Below are 23,269 nucleotides of genomic sequence, written 5' to 3' on the forward strand. Positions count from 1 at the left end.
GCACACACGGTAACTCAGAGTGGGTCACAGACCTGAACGGGAGAGCTAAAAAGACAAAACTTTTAGAAGAAAACACGGTAAGTCTCCGTTAACGAGCATTAGGCAAAGTTCTTAGATTGAAAACAACAGAAGCATGATTCTTGAAAGAAAAAACGGATAAACTGGACTTGACATTGTTGGGCTTCCCTGGTGGCTCAGGGGTAAAGACTCCGCCTGCCAACGCAGGGGACACGGGTTCCATCCCTGATCCAGGAAGATCCCACAGAGTGCAGAGCGACTGAGCCTGTGCTCTGGAGCCCGAGAAGCACTGGTGCTGAGCCCACAGGCCAGAACTACTGAAGCCCCCACGCCCAACAGCTCGTGCTCCGCAAAGGGAGAAACCACGGCAGTGAGAAGCCCGCACCACACAACCGGAGAGGGGCCCCGCTCTCCACAGCTAGAGCGGTGCCCACACAACAGCCCAGCCCAGACGTCCCGTTAGGAATCTACCAAGAGAGGTGGACACCTGTTTGCACACAGATGCACACACGCGTGTTCACAGGCCCGTGAGCCCCTGGCCAAGTCCACCAGCCCTGGGCGGCCGTCTCCCAACACGACTGGCCTCTGGTCCTCACGGGGCCAACCGGGGAGGCAGGCGGGGCGTGACCCAGGGCGCAGAGATGCTCAACCTGACTGAGATGACCGCTCTGGAGTCCAGGACAGCCCTGATCTGACAAGGAAGCCCTAAGTCCTGCTCTTGCCGCCCATCTAGGCTCGGGACTCCGCCGCCCCAGGTGGGCACCAGGCCATGTGTGAGCAGACACACGTCTGGGGAAGGGCAGGACGGGCCAGTGGGGTTCAGGCTCACACCGGACAGACACAGCCGGGGCCCGGGCCCGGCTGAGGGACCTCCATCACCACGAGCCCAGCTCGCGCAAATGGACAGATGAGGGGAGAAAATGAGCTTGGTGTGAAGGGCCACCTCGGCCACCGGACAGCTCCCTCCGGACACACAGCAGGCCAGGCCAGTCAAGCTCGTGAGGCCGGATCCCACCTGCCCACCAGCACCTGTGCCCTTGAGGCTGCACCAGCCCGGAGCCTGCAGGCTCCCGTTTCTTCTCCCGCTCCGCCCAGCCAATCAGCCCAGCTGGCCCACCCCGGCGCCGGCACCGACGTGCCCACTGTGCCCTCCAGCAGCTGTCCACCGTCCTCCCCTGCAGCCTACCTGAGTGGCCACCCCGGCAGCCCAGACCTGGTCCCCTAACGACAAGGTCCTTCAATGCGGCCACACACGCTGTCCTTAAACATCTGAAACATTTCATCAAATGTCTACACAGGGAAGACTTTCTGGCCTACTGTAACGGCTGAAACTGCTGTGCCATTCTTTTAAGCACAGACCATGAGATAAAAGTCCACAGCATCACGTGCCCTCTATATGTCGTCTTGTCTGGGCCGAGGGATGCCCACTCTGCTGTGAGACCCGATTTCTAGGTGCATTTGGGAAGAGACCAGTGTTTGGGTCCAGAGGGCGTGAGGACGGCCCTCCCCAGGGCGGGCAGCACCAGCCCTCGTGGGCCCAGCAGAGGAGAAACGCAGATGACGAGAGACCCGCAGGCTCCACCTGAGCTGGACGTCCACCCTCCCACCCTCGCACCCCTGCCTCCTGGCTCTCGAGCCTTTGGGCTGGCTCTGGACAGCCCCACCGGCTCCTGCACGCCCACTGGCAGACAACGGCACTTGGGGCTCCGCAGCCTCCAGGACCCCAGAGCCGCCGGCATTAAACGTCCTCGGACGAGCCTGTGTCCTCCAGGATCCGTGTCTCTGGAGGAACCTGGGGCACCACGGGGACTGGACACCCGCCAGCTCTTTACACGAGAAACACGGGTGTAAAAACCCTCTTGGCTGGGAATGCTGCACCGTCCCTCCTTGAGTGGATATTTCTACTCTTTTCCCCAGAACTTACCTTGGTGTAAACATATCTACGTTTAAAGGTGTTTCTTCGACCTCTCTGACATGCTGCTCTGTGAGGACCGTGGGACTAGAAGACTTTAAGTATTACAATCCTCCTTCAAGATGGAGGTTTTTTTAATTATTGGCATGAAGTCTATTAAAAATAAATATATTAGATTCCGATAAAGATTAAATTGAAAAGGTAAAACTGTTTCGGAAACGCAGCATTTAGAGTACTGGGACGACGCTGGTTCACAGAGCCTCATTGAAAGCAACCTGGTTGTCCCGATGTTCGGAGGCCCCAAGCCCCGGGGAGCAGTGCAGTCAGGAGCAACCCGGGCTGAGAGCTGGGCGTCCCCGGCCCCCGAATGACAGAGGCGGATCTTGAGGAGGACGGGGAGAAGCTGCCCCCAGGCAGGTCGGTCCCAGAGCTCGCAGCCAGAGACCAAGACCGTGTCTGAGCAGCCCCAGGAGGCTCGCACAAGGGCCAGCGGGGCCAGGACCGCGGCCCTGACCGTCCCTCTGCCCCGTGCGCTTTCCAGGTCTGGGTTAACACACCCCGTCCTCCAAGAGCACCCCCCGCTGCTGGGTCCCCCAGAGACCGATCCCACCCGACTCAGGCGCATCTCCTGAGCGCCCTTCTCCCCTGCCGCCTGCTCATCGCCCTAGACAGCACCGGACACCTGCTGGACGGAGGAGTGTGTGGGAGTTACCTCCTGCCTCAGGACCAAGGCTCTCCTGCCTTCAAGGGCAGGCAGAACATTCCTGAAGCTCCAGAGGTTACGTCGCTTGCCAAGGTCACGCAGCCAGCAAACAGCAAGGCCAGGAGAAATCCAAGGTCACCGAGCCCCAGCCTTGCTCCCCACCCCTGCTGCCTCCTGATGGCGAAACAGCCCGGAGTGTCACCACGTCTCTGGGCCAGGAGCTCAGGGGCCGTGGCTCAGGGGTCACACAGGCCCTGCTGCCTCCCTGGGCTCCTCCCTCAGCGCCCGCCCCCTCGGACTTGCATGCGGCCACGTTGGGGGTCCCCAGCGGGGAGCGGGGAAGAGCCTCTGGGCTGGCCTGACCCTGGCCTGGCCAGGTGAGGACCATGTGCAGGCTGCTTCACCCTGAGCCCTGGGCCTCCTCACCTATAAAATGGACAGAAATCAACACGCACAGGGTCACCGTGAGACCCGGATGGAACCAGGGGTGTCAGGTGCCAGAGGGTGGCGCAGATGAAGCCCTGGTGGACGCAGGGTCAGCACCAGCCACGTCCCCCTCAGGAGGACCCGAGACACCAAACCCTTTGCAAGAAAACTGCCCTTGGCTCCGGGGCCCCCAGCTCTGCAGCCTCAGGGGTCCCGCAAATGCCCCCGTAGGAGATCCCTCGAGAGCCCTCGCAGGAGGCGCCCCCGCCACACAAAGGTCTCGGCGTGGGGCTCGCAGCCCCAGCTCCCCCCGCAACCTCGAGAGGCTGAGCTGGGGGACCAGTCAATCCCCTGTGGGGGCTCCCAGTGTCGCCCCTAAGCCTGCTCTCCGGCCATCGTGTGCAGCTCTGGTTCTGACGTGGGTCCTGCCCGCGGGCTGGGCCGTGTGCCGTCTGCGCTAGACCAGCCGCCTCTGGGGTGGGGCTCCTTCACAGGGCTCCTTCACGGAGCTCGAGGGCGAGGCTGGGAACAGCCGGGACACCCCCCCACCCCAGGACAAGCCGCGCTTTCCTCTTGCTCCGCAGAGGATCTAGGCTACCTAGCGTGGCTGCGTCTTGGGAGGGGACAGCTGGTTCATGCGTGTCCTTCAGAAAAAGCAACAGTTGCTAAGAGTCGGGCAAACAAAGACGCGCTTTGACTCTGGGAACAGCTGTGGGGAGGACACACTGTGTCCATCAGCTGCTCGCCCCTGAGTTTCATGCCGTCGGAAACGGAGCGCTTTAACTCTTTGGCGCCCTGGAGTCTTCCGGCCCCGGTAGCGTCCTGGGCTCCTTGCGGCCCGACTGTGGACACAAGCCTGTGGACGCGGCTAAGCCTGCAGGGCCGGGGGGCGTGCAACAGGGGTTGGCCTGGGCCGGGGGACAGGAGCTGCTCTCCCCTCCGGGGGCAGGACTCCGGGGGGCTGCTCGGGGTGTGGGTGGACGTGGCCTCAGAGGGCCTCATGCGCTCGGGGACCCTCGTCTCAGGCACGTGGATGGGGCCGTGCGGCCACATCCCCACCTGACAAACGGGGCGGGCGGCCTGCGTCTGCAGAGGCGGGCCGGGCCGCGGGCAGCCGGTGATCCCGCACCCGGCTCAGGTCCTCCCTCCGCAGTGTCCAGCGCTCAAGAGTGGAGCCAAACCAGCACCCCAGGGGTCCCTCGGTCCAGGGGCCGCGTCGCCACTGTGGGGGGGCCGGGGCCAGCTCGACAGCAGGGGCACCTCGCAGGCTCCCTCCTTTCCGGACAGAGGGCCCCACTTCCAGCCTCTCTGGGCCTTAGGGAACTGTGGCCTGCGGGCACCTCAAATCACATTAGGGGGCGACCATCAGGAGACGTCAATAGTGAACCAGCAGGTTTGCGAAGACCCATCCGCCGCGTCCTGGAGACCTCTTACCGCCAGACTCCAGCAGCTTTAAGTCACGACAGCGCCAGGTGAGGGAGACCACGGGCGAGGCCAATGGAAGGTTCAGGGGCGGGCGGTGCAGTCACGGCGGGAAGCAGGTCAGCCAGGCGGCCTCGCTGAACCTGCTGCTCGAATCCCCGCCTCTCCCAAGCCGTGGGGGCCGTGGGGGCCGTGGGGGCCGTGGGGGCCGTGGGCAGCCTGCTCACCCTATCCAGGCCGCATATTGCCACCGGCACGGCCCTAACAAGACGCGTCCACGAGGCCTGCCACCCGCAGTCTGGCTCAGAGCACCTCGGGACATGGGTGCCAGAGCCCCGGGCCTCAGCCCCCAGGGAACGCGGCCCCCACGGGCTGAGCCACGCAGCCCAGACGTGCTAGCCTGGAGGTGTCCTCGGCCCAGAGCCTGGCCTCGCGTGTTAAAGCCATCAAGCACCTCCTCGGACGAGGTCCTGCCTCCTCCGAGACGCTAGCGCTGTTTTTCAATTTTGCTTTTTAGCGTTGCCTGACAGGGAGGCAGCGAAGCCCAAGCGGGAGCCAGGATGGGGGGCAGGGGGGGCAGGGGGCAGAGAAGCAGAGCCCGCCCCCTGAGCTGAGCCGCCTGGCAACACGGCTGCCCGCGTGTTTTTCCCATCACCCGGGGGCCGGGCCCATCTGCAGACAAACAGCCTGCAGAGATACGCAGGTGGGCGGGAGACAGGCAGCTGTGTGGCCAGGAGCGCAGGCGGAGGCCGGCCTTGATGAGAGCCGCAGAGAGCACGACCCGCCGCCAGTGTGGCCGCCCCGCCGTCAGAGGCCCTCGTCCGCCCGTCTGGGGACTCCAGGGATGAGGCCCCCCCCCGGGGCCCGACACAGAGCCGCGGCCGGACCCCTGCCCCCAGCGCGAGCACACGGGGCTCCCTGGTCCCCCTCTGCTGCTCCCAAGACCCGGCAGGGCAGGGCCGGCGCCCTGCACCCCCAGGGCCCGGGACAGCGGGCCCCCCATCGCAGGGCAGCACCTGGCCCGCCACCTTCCTCCTGTCTCAGGCGTGTGACCCTGTGACCCATCACCCAGGAGGGGCGGGACGCGGGCTGCGGAGCCCCCGAGGTGTGCCCCGGGACCCGGCTCCGGTGGGTGCTGTGGTTTGACCAAGCGACACCCTCCTTCTTATCCACAGGAAGGAAACCGAGGCTCCAAAGCGTCCACACAGACCCCGAGAAAGCCTCTGAGGAATGCCAACTGGAGACGCCGCCCATGCAAGAGGAAGCCCCGGGGGCTGCCTGGCGCGCGGCCCTGCACCCCAGTCTCTTAGAGCGAAGACTGAACACGCCCTCCCTGCTCCCCCTGCGGATGGACCTCCACACAAGCTGGAATCACCGGCGGAAGCCACAGCGCCCGGCCCGCGACCCTGGGGTGGCCTGTGTCACCTCTGAGGTCAGTGGGAGGGCTGCGGGGCAGCACATGGCATCCCCCCGAGGGTCTGTCTTCGGGGACATGCCGGTCGCTCCACCCCCGGGGAAGCAGAGGGAGAAGCAGGCCGCCTGCTCATCAGGGCTTGCCCTACGCTCCAAGCACTTGGAGAGGACAGGGCGCGCGCCAGGCCGCGGGCGAGCAGAGACGAAGCCCTGCGTCCACCAAGCTGGGATGAGCAGAGACGCTGGGCGCCGCACGAGGAGCCACCGCGGGGAAGGTCTGGGGACGGCCCTTCCCACCCACGCCCCCCGGACCCGCTTCCTGAGCCAGTGATGCGTCTCCTTGAGGCCGCGGCCAGAAACGGGGGCCCGTGCGGGCTCGGATCTGGAAAGTGAGTTTTCCTCTGAGCAAAACAAAAGATCTGAAGCAGGCACGCCCTGTGGAAAGCTTTCTTTCCAAGCCAGCCTCGCAAAGAGGAATTTTAATCCAACCATCTGCTTCCTCCACTTCTTGTCCACCTGGCTCTCGGACGCAGAAAAGTCAGAGGCAGCGGGAGCCTCGCGGCTCTGGAGACTTAGGGTCAAGGGCAGAGGGCCCCCCAAGGCGCTTCCCAGACACACGCTGCCAGAACCGCCCGGAGAAGGAGTCCCGCTCAGCTGCCTTGGCCCTAAGCTAAGGCCTCGCTGTACCAGCCGCTGTCTGGGGCTGGCAGGGCCTGAAAGGGCAGGACCTGCTGAGAAGCCTTGCAATCCTGAGCCCAAACCCTTCTGTTCTGGGCAGAAGAGTCCAGGCCGCGGACCTGCTCCGCAGCTTCCAGGGAAGCTGGTGAGCTGAGCCCAGGTGTCAGCAGTTATCAGAGAAATGATACCCTCTCATCTCTAACGTGGTATCAGCCCATCGCACCCGGGGTGCCCAGCACCGGGAAGGCTACTCAGCAGAGGGAGAGGGGGTCATGGGGTGACCGTGAGCTGTCCCCGTGTCCACCTTCCCCGGGTCTGTGAGGAGCTGCAGAGCAGAGTGAGGGGCGGCCCACGACACCGGGGGGGGGGGACTGAGCGCGGCGGGCGGTCCCGGGAAGGAGGACTGGCCCCCCCAGCCCCGCCCGCCCCACGGGCTTCTGCAGACGGAGCCTCTCCAATGCCAACCTCCCGCCCGCCCGGGGAAGCAGCCTCGTTCCCATGCCGGGGGCCAGGAGGGACCAACCGCAAACTCAGGTCTCCTGGACACGCCTACGGCCTTCCTGGGCAACTGGCCAGCAAGACGTACCAAAAGCCTGAAAACCCAGCCTGGCACCTGGCCAGTGCTGCCACGCTGCTCCGGGAGCCGACCCTGCAGAAGACCGCTCCTCAGTCTCCACCGAGGCCCCTAACACGGGACAGACCTCCCAGCAACCTTGGTAAGGGCGGTGGTGGACAAACTGACCCGCTCCTCAGCAGAGCGATAGGGCCACAACCACCAGACGGGGTCACGGGGGAGGCCCCCAGGCCCGCGTCCCGGAAGCTGCATGTGTCCCGTCCGGTTCCACACAATGCGCGCACGGACAGCGGCCTGCAGGGGCTGCAGCGGGCGGTCACGGTGGGGGGGGGGCGTCAAAGAGGCCTTCTCAGGACTTCCCTGGTGCCACAGTGGATCGGCATCTGGCTGCCGATGCAGGTGACACGGGTTCAGTCCCTGGTCTGGGAAGAGTCCACGTCCCACGGACAACGGAGCCCGGGGACCTAGAGCCGGAGCTCCGCCCCAGGGGAAGCCATGGCAGTGAGGAGCCCGCGAGCCTCAGCCACAAGGACCCTCGCTCGGTGCAACTAGAGAAAAACCCGTGCGCAGCACAAAGACCCAGTGCAACCAAAGATGAATAAATAAAGTCAGTTTTTCAAAAGCTGTCATTATAAAAAACAAAGAGGGCTTCTCCCTTCCTTCTGTTCGCCCTACATGGACCGCTCTCAAAATGTGCTCCGAGTCTAATGAAGAATCAGTTTGCTGAGAACCCGGGAAAAAGGAATATTTTTTAGAAAAACGAAATTTCTACACATCATTTACTCTTTAGTCCACATCGAGGAGTTTATCTTAAACGGGCAAATACTTTCAACGAGCCTCTGAGGACAGACACGTCATCAAAACGCCGCGTGTCCTAAAAAACGCAGGAGCCAGGGAAGGAAAGCAGCCGCGTGACAGGGCCCCGGAGCACACGCCGCGCCCCCCGTGGGTGTGAGGCCCCGCCGGGGCGCCCTCCCGCTCCGCACAGGGTTCAGCTGTGCACACGGAACAGACTGCGCCCGGTACCCCAGGGAGCCTCTCACGGGGAGGCGGGGCGCAAAACGTTCCAGCTTTCCCTGTTATTTACATGCTCTCGATTCTCAGACAAAGCACCCCAGCGCCTTCAGGACTCCTGGACCCCTCCCTGGGGTAACCCTCACCCCCACATCCACCCCCTGGGGTAACCCCTACCCCCATGTCCACCCCCTGGGGTGACCCCCATCCCCACGTCCACCCCCTGGGGTGACCCCCACCCCCACACCCAACCCCCTGGGGTGACCCCCACCCCCCACACCCACCCCCTGGGGTGACCCCCACCCCCACGCCCACCGCCTGGAGTAACCCGCACCCTCCCCCACGTCCACCCCCGAGGTCCTTCCAGCCAGTGCTGCCCATCACCCAGCTCAGTCACCCTCCCTGAGGACCCCGTGCTGCGTGCACAGACGTGCTCCCACCCGCGCCCGCAGGAGGCAGTGCGTTCGGCCCTCTGCAAGCAGACAAGCAGATGAGGTGTGTTTCTGTAACAAGGCCGGCCCGCAGGCACTTCGGATCCTGACTCAGATTTGGGAGGCGGCCCAGGTGCACACGGCGCTTCATTTCCGGAGGCCACCCCCACCCCGTGAGCCTGTGCCCCCAGAACCAACCCACGGGCCATGGAGCGGGCGTCCCGCCGGCCCCAGAACCGACCCGCGGGCCCCCGAACTCCTACCTCCGCTCGTTGTCGTCCAGGTGAGCGAAGAGCACGTTCTTGGAGATGGCCTTGGCCAGCGCCGTCATGGTCTTGTAGTCCTTGGGGATGACCTGCGGGGAGGCCAGGCAGAGTCAGACCTGCTGGCGGCCCAGGGCCTGAACCCGCCAGCCCCTCCAGGTCCCCGCTAGACCCTGAGAAATGCTGCTGTCCAGCCTTCAGGGTCTGCCTTCCACTGACGGTGGACAGAAAACCTGAAGGGCTCACTGCGTCACAGCTTCTTGAAATTCGAAAAGTAAAGAAGAGACAAGGGCCTGAGAGTGACCCGAAGTTGGCCTAAATGTCACCGTGAACTCAGGGTCTTGGTGGACAGGCGCCAGGGGCCGTCAGAGCCTCTGAAAGACACTGCGGACCTCCAGGCCCCTGGATTACCATGCCTTTTTTGATTTTGTTTATTTCTTCGGCTTTTCTTCAGGTAATAAGTACTTACTGAACTATTTGAACAAAAGATAACTTGACCCAAGTCTGGCTCCACACGTCCACGTGGTGATGGAGGGGCCAGGTAGGGGTCTGGACCCACTTGGCCAAAATATGGGTAAAAAGCCATCCCACTGTCCGCTGGGACCAGCCCGCGGAGCTCATGATGTGCCCCGTTGGTGACCAGCACCAGCATCCCCAACGCCAAGGTTCTTCCCTTAAAAGACACCAAGGGGAACCTCCCTGGTGGTCCGATGGTTAAGAACCCGCCTCACAATGCAGGGGACGTGGGTTTGATCCCTGGTCGGGGGATTAACGGCCCCCAGTCCAAGGAGCAGCTGAATCCTGGTGCCACAGCTACTGTCCGTGCGTGGCAACTAAGACCCGAGGCAGCTCAATAGAGAAACATTGTCTTAGAAAAGGCCACCGAGGGGGAGGCTGACTGTGCTGTGACACGGCCCCGCCTGGTGCTTAGCGGCCCCTCAGTCTCTTCCAGGCTGGGGCGGGGGGACGTCAGGACCCCCCCAGGTGGGCGCACTACGTCTGAAACCACGGAACCGTTTACAAAGAGACCCCTGGGGGGCAGGACAGAGCCTCCTGAAAAGCCGCCCCAGGTCCGACCACCATATAACAGGTCAGACCTGCGACACCCGGGGTTGCCCTGGAGTATCCCCCACCCCCCGAGACCTGGCCGCTCCCTTCCCAGGAACTGAGCCCACACGTCCGTCCCCCCTCCTCGGACCCCACCCGGGCCACACGCAGGCGTCACTGCCCCTCAGCCCCTCTGGTCGGGGACAGTTTCTCGGAGGAGGGCTGGCCAGTTACTTCGCAGAGCATCCCTCCCTCTGAGTGTATCTGGGGAACTACGAGTTAGACAGGAGTCCTGGATTTTAGGAGAAAGGCCACAGAAATGAAGTGCCCTGGTGGGCTTCTAAACTGCACTTTCACTGGTTTTATTCCCTGATTATAGGGGAGGGCTGGGGGGGTGGTCTCATGCGGACAGGGATTCAGTTTTGTGAGATGAAAACATCCTGGAGGTGATGGTGGTGACTGTGGCATGACGGTGGCTGAGGAGGTGCCGCGGCCACTCTGTCCCCAGATTCCTATGTTGAAGCCCAAGGACCACGGCCAAGGGACGGTCCCCGGGTTACAGGGTTCGGTGATGGGGCTTTGGGAGGTAACTGGCTTTGGGTGAGGTTGTGGGGGCGGGGTCCCCAGGATATGATTGGTGCCCTTGTCAGTCAAGACCCTGAGAGCTCACTCCACACACTGCCCCCCCAACTCAACATGTGAGAACACGTGTACAGGTGACAGCTGTCTGGGGACGCGGGAAGAGGGTCCTCACCAGGAACCCACCCTGCTGGCACCTTGGTCTGGGACCCTGAGCCCCCAAGCTGTGACAGTACATGTCTGCTGTTTAAGCTCCCAGCCTCTTGTTATAGCGGCCAGAACAGACATGGGCGGTAAGCCTTATGTTACTCACATTTCCCCATGATTGAAAAAAATTTTTAATGGCCAGAAACTAATTTTTAAAAAATTTTTAAAAAGCAAAGCTGGCTGTAGAAATGCATAAGATGGACTGACAGGTCCAAGGGGGCCTTGGGGGCCACGTGGCCACGAGCGCTGTCTCACCAGGCAGGCCCCTGACAAGGCAAAGCGGAGCCCTGCTCGGCCAGAGAGGAAGGGAGGCTGATGGCCAGGCTGGGGCGGGCTCCCTCCAGAAGGCTCTGAGGTCGGGGTCCAGCCTCCAGGGTAAAGCCAGGAAGACAGGAAACCGTGGCCACAGACCCGGGGCTCCTCCCCGCCACACTCCACAACCTGGGTGACCCACCCTGTCCCCAGCCTATCGGCGTCAAGAACCACGGGCGGCAGAGGCCCCACGGGAGCTCAGGTAAGTGCAGCGCCAGGCTCAGACCAGCAGGGACCACAGGACCCACGGAAGCAGGGAGGTCAGCGCAGCGCCGGGACGTGGGCGGGGCGGGGCGGGGCGGGGCGCGGGCGAGTGTGGGCGGGGCGGGGCGGGGCGCGGGCGAGTGTGGGCGGGGAGCGGGCGGGGCGCGGGCGGGGCCAGGCCCACCTTCCGCACGTAGGACACCGCATCCTCCTCCGTGTACACCTCGGCGCTCACGCCCCCGCGACGGTGCCGGGCCTTCACCACGGGATTGGGCGGCAACGGAGACACGTCCTCATCATGCAAGTCCGACTGCGAGGCCGACTTCTGCTGAGCCAGGATCTGTCTGTTTTCTTCCTGGGGGGCATGGGGTAAACGGGGAGGGGGTGGAAGGAGAGGCCGTCCTGGCAGAACCCAGAGTCGCCCAGGAGGCCGTGGGGTCCCGGGAAGGCAAGGGACCCAGCGCACCCTGGCCGGGCTCCTGTCCCGGACCACCCACCCTGCACCCTCCAGAGCCCTCGGGGTGCCCCGCACTGACCCCCGCCCTCCCCAGGACTCCCAGCCCACAACTCTGCCGGCCATAGCACCCTGGCTCCAGGAGGCTCTCTGCTCATTCACACTTTGAGCAACGTGTCCTGGAACCAAATTCGAGTCAACCCAAGGCCCCAGCAAGCGCGTGGGGCGCCCTCAGACCCCAGGCTTCACCCTGAGGGCAGCGGTACCTGTGCTCTGCCCCCGAGATGCAGGAGACGAGAGGTGGGTGAATCACAGAGACAGACCCCAAAGCTACTGCTTTTTAAAAACCAGGTTTACACACAGAGGGCCCAAAATCCAAAACGTGCAAAGGGACGTGGAGGTCTCCCACGGCCAACCCCACAGCCCCAGAGCAACCTGGTGACCCGCTGGTCCCTGAGCGGGGACGGGGCTTCCCGGCACACGGCCCGGGGCGGTCACAGCAGCACAGGCTGAGCAGCACGGCTGACTCCGTGCAAGCTCTGCATCCACAGGGGTCCAGAGGGCAGGGCAGGACAGATGCTTTACTCATGCTAACGCACGTGGTGTTCATCCAAAACCCAGCATCTCCAAGGCTGAGCAGCAGCCCCAGTGGCTTGTGGGAGAGAGGGTTCCCCGAAGCACAGCCCTAGATACACCAGCCACCACCAACGGCTCCAGAACTGCCTTCCAAGATCACGTCTCGCCACTGTTCTGTTACCATGGCGACAGCCATCCCATCCTCCCTGAGACCGGCATCAACATCCCCCTGGTGCCAGGAGTCCCTGGGTCATGTACCACCGTTTGCAGTTTACTGGGTGAGAGACGAATGCCAACACGCTAGAAATCTGCTGCTGCTGTTCAGCCGCTAAGTTGTGTGTGACTCTCTCACAGCTCACCGCATTGTAGCCCGCCAGGCTCCTCTGTCCATGGGATTTCCCAGGCAAGAAAACTGGAGTGGGTTGCCATTTCCTTCTCCAGGGGATCTTTCCAACCCAGGGATCAAACCCAAGTTTCCTGCATTGGCAGGCAGATTCTTTGCCACAGAGTCACCAGGGAAACATCATTTTCATTAATTCTGCTCAACATTAAGATTGTCGGTAAGGGCTTCCCTGGTGGTCCAGTGGTGAAGAACCCACCTGCCAACGCAGGGGACATGGGTTCAATCCCTGATTCGGGACGAGCCCACGAGCCTTGGGGCAACTAAACCCGTGCACTCCAACTACTGAGGCCGCGCTCTGCGATGAGAAGCCGCCACTAGAGAGCCGCCCCCAACGCCACAACCAGGGAGAGCCCACACGCAGCAGCGAAGACACAGTGCATCCAAATATGAATTTAAAAAACTGTTGGTAAGACTGTCCCACTTTTACAGAAATCATTACAAATGTCACCGACTGTTCCTATAAACCATGAATTGTGACTAGAAATGTCAGCTGCATCTCAAGTGAGACACTCTGGGCCTTTACTCTTAGAAATTATTAAAGATAAGAACACGGGAATTTTCTGGGATCCAGTGGTTAGGACTCCACGCTCCCACCGCTGAGGGCCCGGGTCTGATCCCCGGTCGGGGGAACTAAGATCCCACAAGCCACGTGGCCGAAAAGAAAAACAGTAGTGCAGGCAGAACCAAGTCGGTAGGATCCTGAAGCGACACTGTGGAAAGGCCCCCACACTGCTGTGTAGACCGTCTACAGTGACCCTGGGCTCTGCCAGCACCCAGAAGAGAGGAGTCAGCAGAGGCCCCCGGCCACCGCAGGATGTCCACAGAGTCAGGCCATGCAGAAGTGACTGGGTTCCATGGTGGTGGTGACCCGGGGCAGAGAGGTGGGAGAAGGTCAGGAGGAAATGACCCCAGGCTTCCCACAGAAGCAAGGGGCCAAGAGGTGATGGAGCAAATGAGGGGCCTTTTCTTCCACTGAAGTGAAACTCAAAACAAAATTAACAGCCCGTCGTCTTAAAGTGTGCAGTTCTGTGGCCTTCAGTGCATTCATAACGTTATACAAACATCACTAGCACCTAGATCCAGGTATCTCATCACCACCAAACACCTGGCAGCCCCCGCACCCTCCACACAGGCCTGGCACCCACTAGCCCACCTGCCGTGTCTGTGGATATTCCCCTTCTGGACGTTTCACGGGAGCAGAGACACATGGTTCGTGTCCTTCCGTGTCCATGGACACGCCCCTTCTGGACGTTTCACAGGAGCAGTCCCACGGTGTGTGTCCATCCGTGCTGGGCCCCTCCCTCTCCCACGGTCTCCAAGGTACATGTGTTGCTGAGGTGCCAGCCCGCCCCTCCTTTCCGTGGCTGAGTCGGACTCCATCCTATCACAGCTCGGCGGCCTGTTCGTGGCTGGTCGACGTGGGCTGGGTCCACCCCTAGGCTGCTGTGGACACTGAGTGTGCGGGTGTGTGTCTCAGCGCTGTCTGCATCACGCTCAGCTCAGTGAAGAACCTCTAAACTGTCTCCACCAGCCGCCCTGTTCCACGCTCCCAGCAGCAGCACAATCCCCAGGCACCCTTGCCACTTTCTGTGTTTTGGTTTCGATCTGGTTAACCTGAGTGGGTTTGGGACACACCGACTTCGAGACAATGGAGCAACCTGGCCTTGAGAGTGGCCCACAACACTGTGGACAGAGGCTGACCCAGGTCCACGGTCACGGCGAGGACCCGGGTGTCCCCAGGGAAGCCACTAGAAGCTGGTTTTCTTCCAGGAAGCTGAGGTCCAGCCCTCACTTTCTTGGACCCGGCCAGTAAGCAGCTCTGGCCGGGCACAGAGACGATTTTCCATCTTTGGCAGCAAAGGGTCAGATGAAGCAGGATACTGGTGGTTCAAAGCATGGAGCCACTTTAGTGGGGGTTAAGAGGACCCGGGGGGTTCCCGAGAGCCATGGCCCCCCAGGGCTCTGCCACGCCAGACCGTTATTCCTGGATGACAAGCCCCTCCCCCCACCAGCCCGGGAGGTTCCAGGAAACCCTCTGGCTCTCGGAGCTCCCCTTCCTGTCTCCCATTTCCGGGCTGATGAGCTGTCTGGGCTGCAGGATGGTGGAGGACTCAGGGTCAGGACAGGCAGTCCAGGCCAAAGGCATCTTCATAACCAGAGTGTGGGAACGGCCTTTCCAAAAAGCTGCGGAATCTGCCCCTAATGCAGAGGCAGCTCCAGGGACCATCTGTCCTGCCCCGGGCCAGGGGCTCCCTGGACCGCAGCGTGCACAGGTCATCTTCTGATCGGGTTTTTCCCACACAAGGGGGTGAAGTGTAGGCTTCCAGCCTGAGGGGAGACAATGACGGAGGGTCTAGGGAGACGCTCCATAACTGAGCCAACCCCTCAACACCCTGCACGCCTGGGACCCTGGGACAGCGGAACCCCTCCCCCTGCCCCCTACTCACTGGGCAGGAACACCGCCCACCCCCGCCACAGGAGAGTCCCAGGGTAAGGGACTTGTCCAGGGCATCCGGTCACCCAGCCGCAGGGCAAGGAGAGAAACATAGGGCTTCAATCATTTATTGGGTACCTTCTGTATATGAGGCTTCATACACAAAATGCAACAGGGGAAAAGGGTGTGGTTCTGTCATGAAGGAGGTTACTATCAGAGCTCGAACAGGACAGAGACAGTGAGAGGGCTCAGCAAGATGACGGGTGAGCACCACTAAAGAGCCATGTACAAGGAGCTGTGCCAGCAATAGCAGGCTCTTAGACCATCCTCAGCAAGGAGTCAAGGAGGGCTTCCTGGAGGAGGTGCCTTCTGAGTCCACTCAGATGAGCAGCGCTGAACCAGGGAAAGGGGGCAGATCTGCGGCCACCCCTCACCACCCTCCTCCTCGACCTCCTCCTCCCCCCGTGTGTGGCAAATCACAGTGTGTACATCTCACAATGTGGCAGCCCTCTGGGATGTTTGCTTCGCCCGTCTCTTCAGAGTCAGACTCTGATTTTATTGTCTGCTGCTATTTCTTCGATTTCTGCTAGATTAACTTCTGCTTTTATCCTTATTATTTTTCCATGTTTCCGTCTTGCTTTCTTTCTCTCCTCCCGGCTTCTCCGGTGGCACCTGGCAGTGGGTTGAAAAGGGTCCCTCAAAATTCATGTCCATCAAGAACTTCAGAGTGTGGCTTCATTTGGAAATAAGTTCGCAGAAACAATCAAGTTAAGATGAGGTCATCCGCGTTGGAGTGGCCCTGATCCAGCAGCACGCATGCTTTCGGGAGGAAGTCTGGACACAGACATGCAGGGATGAACGCGGGGACCGTCTGGTGATGGGCCTGCCAGTCAAGGGTGGCCCCCAGAAATTGGGGAGGCCCAGGGCAGACCCCCCGTCGGAGCCCCGAGAAGCAGGAGAGACCCAGGATGGACCCCCATCAGAGCCCCCAGAAGTAACTACCTTTGCCAAAGCCTTGATTTGGGGTTTCTGGCTTCCACAACTGAGATAATAAATACCTGTTCTAAGCTGCCCAATTTCTTGTCAATTTGCTATGGCACCCGAGGAAACTAAGACACACAGCTCATTAATTTCTCATCTTATTTTTTATTTATCTTATTTTTTTAATGAGGCCATACATTTTCCTCTAAGTACCAATTTTGCTAATTTCACATGCTTTGATATGTAATGCTGTTACTGTCACTCAGCCTAAATATTTCATAACTTTTTTACCATGACAGTCTTCTTTTACTGATGAACAGATAAAAGCTGATTTCCAAACATATGCAGGGGCTTCTGGCTCCTTCTCTTTTTTCTGGCTTTTTATTAATAATTTGTAACTTGATTGGATTACAGTAAAAGAACTTGGTTTCTGAGTGAGAAAAAGACAAACTCGTCCTGGGGTCCCTTGAGATAACAAGTCACACTGGGTACTTCATTCTCAAATTCTACAGTTCTGACTCACATACATCTTTCTAGGGTCTCTGATGTAACCCGATCCTGATCTCAAGAGACAGAGACCGGAAAAGGAAAGCGAGCTCAGTGACAACACGAGGCAGGCGCCATGTCCTCCCTGCCTCACGGCTGCCGTCGCGCACGCCCACAGGGACTCACTGCTCCCCAGGGGGCTCCCCAGTACGTCCTCAGCACCCGGGACAGTGCCCGGCACGTAGAGGTGCTCAGTAAAAACTGGCGGATTGAATGAATGAATGAGTGAAACCTTTGGGAGAAGTGGCTTTATTATCAGTGGGTGCTTCTGAGCTTCATAATTCTATTTCTTAAAACACATCCTAAGGAAACAGTCAGAGGCATCAACAAGGTGTCTGTACCAGAATGTCCTTGCAGGGCTTAAAAATTTTTTACTTCAACCAACAACAATAAGAGATTGCTTAAATCAAGTTAGAAACGTCTATATAATAGAATACGCTGCACCATTAAATCATACTTTTAGTAAATTTAGTAATCATGTAAAGTTTGGTTTAAAACACCGAAAAGCAGGGTTCAGAATTACACACAGCCAGGGAATTCCATGGCTGCTTTCACACCAGAGCCTGGGCTCTGTCCCTGGTCGGGGGACTAAGATCCTGAACATCACATGGCGAGGCCAAAGGAAAAAAAGCTGTATATAATCAAGAGAATGAAGAGACAAGACATGGACTAGGAGAAAATATTTGCAAAACAGATATATCTAAGACAGGATTCGTATGCAAAATGTACAAAGAGCTCTGTGCATGCGTGCTAAGTTGCTTCAGTTGTGTCCGACTCTTTGCGACCCCATGGACTGCAGCCCACCAGGCTCCTCCGTCCATGGGATTCTCCAGGCAAGAAGACTGGAGTGGGTTGCCATTTCCTCCCCCGGGGATCTTCCCGACCCAGGGATCAAACCGGAATCTCTTAAGTCTCTGGCATTGGCTGGCTAGTTCTTGACCACTAGCGCCACCTAGGAAGCCCCACAAAAAGCTCTTAAAATTCAACAGTAAGAAAACAAACCCGAATGGAAAACAGGCCAAAGATCTGAACAGACCCCTCGTAAGGAAGATCTGCCGATGGCAACCAAGCATAGGAAAGCTGCTTCTCCTCACATGTCATCTGGGAAACATAAACTGAAGCAGCAATGAGCTACCACTGCAGGCCTGCAGGGATGACCCGCATCCAGGACCCTGACGACACCAAATGCTGGCAAGGGTACAGAGCAACGGGAGCCCTCGGCCATGGCCGCAGGTGCCTGGAGGCAAAACGGGGCAGCCACTCTGGAAGACACTCTGGTGTCTGTCTCCATGCAACACAGCAACTGCACTCCTGGTGTTTATCAAACAAGATAAACCTACATCACATAAAATCCCACATACAGACGTTTATAGCAGCTTTCGTCACAATTGCTAAAACTTGGAAACAGCCAGTCATTCAGCTGGTGATGAGTAAATAAACTGGGGTCCATCCCGACAATAGAATATTATTAGATAATAAAAAGAAATGGGCTATTAAAGTCATGAGAAGACCCGGAGAACGCTTCGGTGCGAATCACTAAGTGCAAGAAGCCGGTCTGAGAAGACTACACGCTGTGTGGCTCTGACTACGTGACCTGGAAACCGTGGAGACGGGGAAAGGAGTGGGCCACCGGGGCTGGGGGAGGGGGGTGGACAGGTGGGGCACAGGGGTCTCTAGGGCCGTGGCGACTCTGCGTGACGCTGTGACGATGGAGACACTCCACGTGTCTGTCTAAACCCACAGCACGTGCGCCATGAGGGACCCTTCAGGTGAACTGTGGGCTCTGGTCAGTAATGATGGATCAGGGCTGCTGGTCGCTCCCTTGACCCACTGGTGCTCTGAGGCCCGTCTCAGCCCGGGCACATGGCCACCCGCTGCGCTGCCAGACACACCTGCACCCCACCCTCAGCCTCCCCCAAAGCCCGCTGCCTCCACCGCCTTCCACCAGACCTTGGGGCCAGCTGTCTGGTGCTAACAAGGCCCAGGACCCTCCCACGCCCACCCAGAAGCCTGGGGACCTGACCCAGCCCCTGTCCCCGACCTCTAACTGGTCTCCACACCCTCTTTATTCCATCTTCTCAGCCCCCTGACATCTGCCTCCCCTGAACCCCTCCACGCAGCTAAGCAGACGTCTCAGCAGAGCAGGGGAGAAATCATTAGGGCCAAAGATACGAGGGCCTCACTTTCTTTTTCTTTTTAATTTCAGAGACTTTGTCTTTTTTTTAAGCAGTCACAGGTTCACATCAAACATCACAGGAAGGCACAGAGACTCCCAGCACGCCTCTGGTCCCCATGCATGCACAGCCTCCCCCCACTCTGCACAACGGAGAGCATGCTCCCCCACAAGGGCCCTGGCCGCCCCCAACCGGATGCAGCCCACTGTCAGCCCCCAGGCTGCACGTGGACGCCCCCCCCCCCCCGCTTTCCCCGGTGGCCGCCTGGCAAGGGAGAGCTCGGAGCATCAATGTGCCAGGGGGTGGACGGCCCCTCCAAGACCCTCGGGAGGTCAACACCAGACCAGTGGATGGACACCTCTGTCCGCCACACACAGCGCTGGCCACCAGGAAACACAGGGTGAGCCTCCCCACGGAGTCACCAGACGCCTCGGACGCCCAGCGCAGACCACGGCCCTCGTCAGGAATGGCCTTCTGCGCCCGGACAGAATTCACTTCCATAGAAGCCACCGCATGGCTCTCCCGAAGCAGTGCCCACCCATCACAAGGGAAACCCGGTGTGACTTGCTCGTCTCATTAAAGGCACAGAGAGAGCCCGGGTCAGCGGGTGTTTGACCAACGGACCAGAGGGAAGCCACCACAGCCCCAGGATCAGGAGACGGGGCTGCCGGAGCAGGCGTCCAGGGCCAGAAGGCAGCACAGAGGAGCGTCAGCAAGGGCTCCGACCACAGGCTGACCCGGCCCTCCGGGAGCGCTCGGCCCCCAGTCCTTCCTGATAAGCCTGCTAAAACCTGCGTATTTCTCTGAAATCATTTCCTCGGCATAAAGGTGCTTTCTGGAGGAAAAAACAAAACAAAACTGAAAGCCACCAAACACGAAATGATGGGAAGGAAGTAGAACAAGGACACAGCCACAGGATGGAGAAGTGAACAGCCCCGGAAGCCACTGGCGCGCTGCTCATGCGGACCCGGGGCAGGAGGGCGCCCGAAGCCGCGGAGGGCTCGCGGCAGAGCGCCGGATGGGAAGCTCCCCGTCCCGCGGCTTCACCACAATAAACAGCGCCGCCAGGAAGGAAGACACCAGGGGCTTCCGCGGCGGCGGCCGGTGGTGAGGGATCCTCCCGCCGGTGCGGGGGACGTGCGTTCCATCCCTGACCGGGAAACGGTCTTCGTGCCGCGGGGAGACGCCCAGGGCCCTGCGCGCCGCGCTGGAGACCAGCCTGCCCGCCGCCCCCGCCGGAAGCCCACGCACAAAACAAAGACGGCACAGCCGGAAATAAATAAATGATAAGTCGGAAAAAAAAAAAAAGGAAAAATCAAACAAAAAATGCACACATACACGATTATCCACATCTGTATGTAAGCGCGTCCTGCAAGCAAGGAAGTCCTGGGGGAAACGTCGGGTGGGCACACAGGCGCGACTCCATCTAAACCCACCGAATCCCGGCGCGGCTCCGAGGCTGTGCTTTGCCAGGGGATATGGACTATTCTGCCCCCTCAAGCGTCCGTCGGGGAGTAAGTCCACCTCCTCACCGGCTCCCTCACCGAGGCCTGGGCGCCAGGCACCGCACCCCGGCCAGGGCAGCACCCCAGGACCTAGGCCGTCCCTGGCAGGCTGTGTGGGCAGCTGCCGCCTCCGAGCTTATCAAAGCCACGGACACATGCTTCCTGCTCGCCACACGGGGGGAGAAGCGCGTTCCTCCCCAGGCCACCGGCCGGCCGGCCTCCTGCGGGGAGAGGGGCCCGGGACCAGGCCCCACAGCAAGAGCCTCTCCTGCCCCGGTCACCCTGGTCCGCAGGAGCAGCAGGGAGTGAGACACCCGTGGGTTTGAGGACACCTCAGGGTGCTCCGCGTTTGGGGATCTCGGGTCCACCTGAGTGTCCACTGCAAATCCCGGGGACTCTCCCCAGTAAAACGTACCCGCTTATAAAAGCTCGCAGGCAATTTCAGAGACTCCACCCAATCAGCCGAAGCCTGGAACCCCGGCCTTCAGGTCACCCGCCTTTTCCAAACCTCAGTCCTCACCTGTCAAAGGCAGGTAAGAAACTGCCCCTCCAGGCAAGAACCATCAATTAATCCTCCTAAACCTCTGTGCCCGCGCCGGCCTCTCCCCCACAAGCTCCAGACCCACAGCCTCTTTGATGACTCAGACCCTCCAAGGCATTTCTCTCGTCTTTCTGTCCAACCCGGCCTCTTCCCACCGCCCCCTTCTTGGCAAGAGGCAGCCCTTCACACGGGACTCGGGCCAGGCCTAGGAGTCACGGGCCAGGCCTCGCTCCTCACCCCAGCCCAACCGCCCAGCAGGACCGGGAAGGCCCCCTGAGCCTCACTCCGCGTCCACTGCCCCCGGGGACAGCAGCACCCCCTCTCGCCAGGTGTAACAATCCCAAGTGTCTCCGGCCACTGCAGATGTCCCTGGGGCAAGAGGACCCCGCCGGGACCCCCTGCTCAGGTCTCACTCTGAGGCCTCAGGTCTGGCTGGATCCTGCCTCTGGCCTCCACGCGGGCTGCCTGCCTCCATCCTGCTGAGAGCTCACATCCCATGGGACGTGTCACCTGGCTGGGGTCGTTGTGAGCAAGTCAAGACGCACCGTCAGCGCCTGACTCTCACACGAGCAAGAAAACCGGCACGCCCCTACCCCTGTGCTCTGGGCACCGGCGCCTCTCTGACACAGCACTCTCGAAAGGAACCAAAAAAAAGCAGATGGAAGCCACATGACCATGTTCAGCTATCAACTGAAAAGCGGCCAGAGCCGTGGAGGAGGGCATGGCACCCACTCCAGTGTTCCTGCCTGGAGAATCCTTTGCACCGAGGAGCCTGGTGGGCTACAGTCTATGGGGTCGAAAAGAGTTGGACTCGACTAAGCAACTTTGCACGCACGCATGCGCATGCAGGCAAACACGGCTAAAGCTGGCTAGGGTGGGTGGCCACAACCACACCATCTGCTGGTGGGTCTTGAATTGATGCTCCCTTTGGAGAGACCCTGACCACGCCAACAAGATCTCTGTAACCCAGTAAGTCCACCTGGAATTTCAGTAATTCCACCTCTAAACAATGCTACATGCAGAAAGAAAGAAAAAAATAATCTATGTATGAATATGTTCGTGTGGCATTACTTTTCAAATTAAAAAAAAAACAACTGGAAACAATTGTCCATTCATGAGGAAAATGTTGAGAAAACTTTGGTGAATCTTCTCCACACAACATTACACAATCATTTACAGTGAGGACTACGAGGAATGTATAATAAATACACAACATAAAACTGCATCCATAACATGATTCCAACTGTGTTTTAAAACCACAATAAGTGGGGGTAGGGACAGGTGGAAAGGACTCCAGATGACTTCTACTTCTTCTTTCCACTTCTGAACTTTCCAGGTTTTCTTTAAAAGGCAGGTATTACTTAAAATGTGCTTTAACGGGTTGTTTCAAAGGGAAGAAATAAATCATCCCTCTGGGTAAAGGCTCTGTGTCCACCGGGGCAGAAGTAAAATACTGCGGGGCTCGGGGACATAGAGGTGCTTAAAACAGAGCTGGTCCTCAACTGGGATCCCGTTCAGTCCCCAAGAGGGACGGGCAGTGTCAGACAGGTCCCGACACAAAGCCCACGAGGAGGAGCCTGGGGTGACCCCAGAGAGAGTACCTGGAGGGGTGGGGGGGATGAGACAGGGGATGAGGGGGGGATGAGGGGGGAAGAGACAGGGGACGAGGGGGGGATGAGGGGGAAGAGACGGAAGACAAGGGGGGGATGAGGGGGAAGAGACGGGGGACGAGGGGGGATGAGGGGGAAGACACGGGATGAGGGGGAAGAGACGGGGGATGAAGGGGAAGAGACAGGGGACGAGGGGGAAGAGACGGGGGATGAGGGGGATGAGGGGGAAGACACGGGATGAGGGGGAAGAGACGGGGGATGAGGGGGAAGAGACGGGGGACGAGGGGGAAGAGACGGGGGATGAGGGGGATGAGGGGGAAGAGACGGGATGAAGGGGAAGAGACGGGGGATGAGGGGGATGAGGGGGAAGACACGGGATGAGGGGGAAGAGACGGGGGATGAGGGGGAAGAGACGGGGGACGAGGGGGATGAGGGGGAAGAGACAGGATGAGGGGGAAGAGACGGGGGATGAGGGGGATGAGGGGGAAGAGACGGGATGAGGGGGAAGAGACGGGATGAGGGGGAAGAGACGAGGGATGAGGGGGATGAGGGGGAAGACACGGGATGAGGGGGAAGAGACGGGGGATGAGGGGGAAGAGACGGGGGATGAGGGGGATGAAGGGGAAGACACGGGATGAGGGGGAAGAGACGGGGGATGAAGGATAAGAGACGGGATGAGGGGGAAGGTGGGGGGGATGAGGGGGATGAGGAAAGCTGCTCAGGGGTCCTCTGGGGGCTCCTGCCCACACCAGGAACCAGCAGGAGTGAGGGAGTCATGCAGGCTAGGAGGGAGCGGGGTGGGCAGACACATGTCTGAGGGCCCCCGCCGGGTCTCAGGACTG

The 23,269-nt window shown here is 60.0% G+C and overlaps 2 protein-coding genes and 1 long non-coding RNA gene across 14 annotated transcripts in view; 2 read left to right on the top strand and 1 right to left on the bottom strand.

Moving 5' to 3' along the window:
- PRKAR1B (protein kinase cAMP-dependent type I regulatory subunit beta) overlaps nucleotides 1-23,269 on the bottom strand; it is an 80,081-nt gene that overhangs the window by 48,933 nt on the left and 7,879 nt on the right. For 11 of the 12 annotated variants that reach the window (XM_081552374.1, XM_081552372.1, XM_081552377.1 and 8 more), the window contains exons 3-4: nucleotides 11,388-11,558; nucleotides 8,855-8,946 (exon numbers count right to left, since the gene is read on the bottom strand). The exons of the other annotated variant lie outside the window; for it this stretch is intronic. In XM_081552374.1, coding sequence (XP_081408500.1) covers nucleotides 8,855-8,946; nucleotides 11,388-11,558 — 263 coding nt within the window. The remainder of the gene's footprint in view (nucleotides 1-8,854; nucleotides 8,947-11,387; nucleotides 11,559-23,269) is intronic. 12 annotated transcript variants of the gene reach the window in all.
- Nucleotides 5,162-7,789, top strand: LOC145531034 (uncharacterized). Its single transcript, XM_081552378.1, has 2 exons — nucleotides 5,162-5,527; nucleotides 5,657-7,789. The coding sequence occupies exons 1-2, from the start codon at nucleotides 5,326-5,328 to the stop codon at nucleotides 6,223-6,225; spliced, it is 771 nt and encodes a 256-aa protein (XP_081408504.1). The 5' UTR covers nucleotides 5,162-5,325; the 3' UTR covers nucleotides 6,226-7,789.
- Nucleotides 16,213-22,238, top strand: LOC145531037 (uncharacterized). The gene is made up of 2 exons (XR_014072133.1): nucleotides 16,213-17,344; nucleotides 21,667-22,238. It is a non-coding gene; the product is annotated as an uncharacterized LOC145531037 (long non-coding RNA).

The sequence above is a fragment of the Giraffa tippelskirchi genome, chromosome 13, assembly GCF_054371585.1.
Source record: "Giraffa tippelskirchi isolate mGirTip1 chromosome 13, T2T-mGirTip1v1.2.pri, whole genome shotgun sequence".
Lineage (NCBI taxonomy): Eukaryota > Metazoa > Chordata > Mammalia > Artiodactyla > Giraffidae > Giraffa > Giraffa tippelskirchi.

What these genes read in the sequence shown, in the direction of transcription:
- LOC145531034 (XM_081552378.1), top strand. Translation starts at nt 5,326, where the DNA reads ATGAGGCCCCCCCCCGGGGCCCGACACAGAGCCGCGGCCGGACCCCTG. An exon ending in ACCTTCCTCCTGTCTCAGGC is followed by an intron (nt 5,528 to 5,656) that starts GTGTGACCCTGT and finishes TCTTATCCACAG; the next exon opens with GAAGGAAACCGAGGCTCCAA.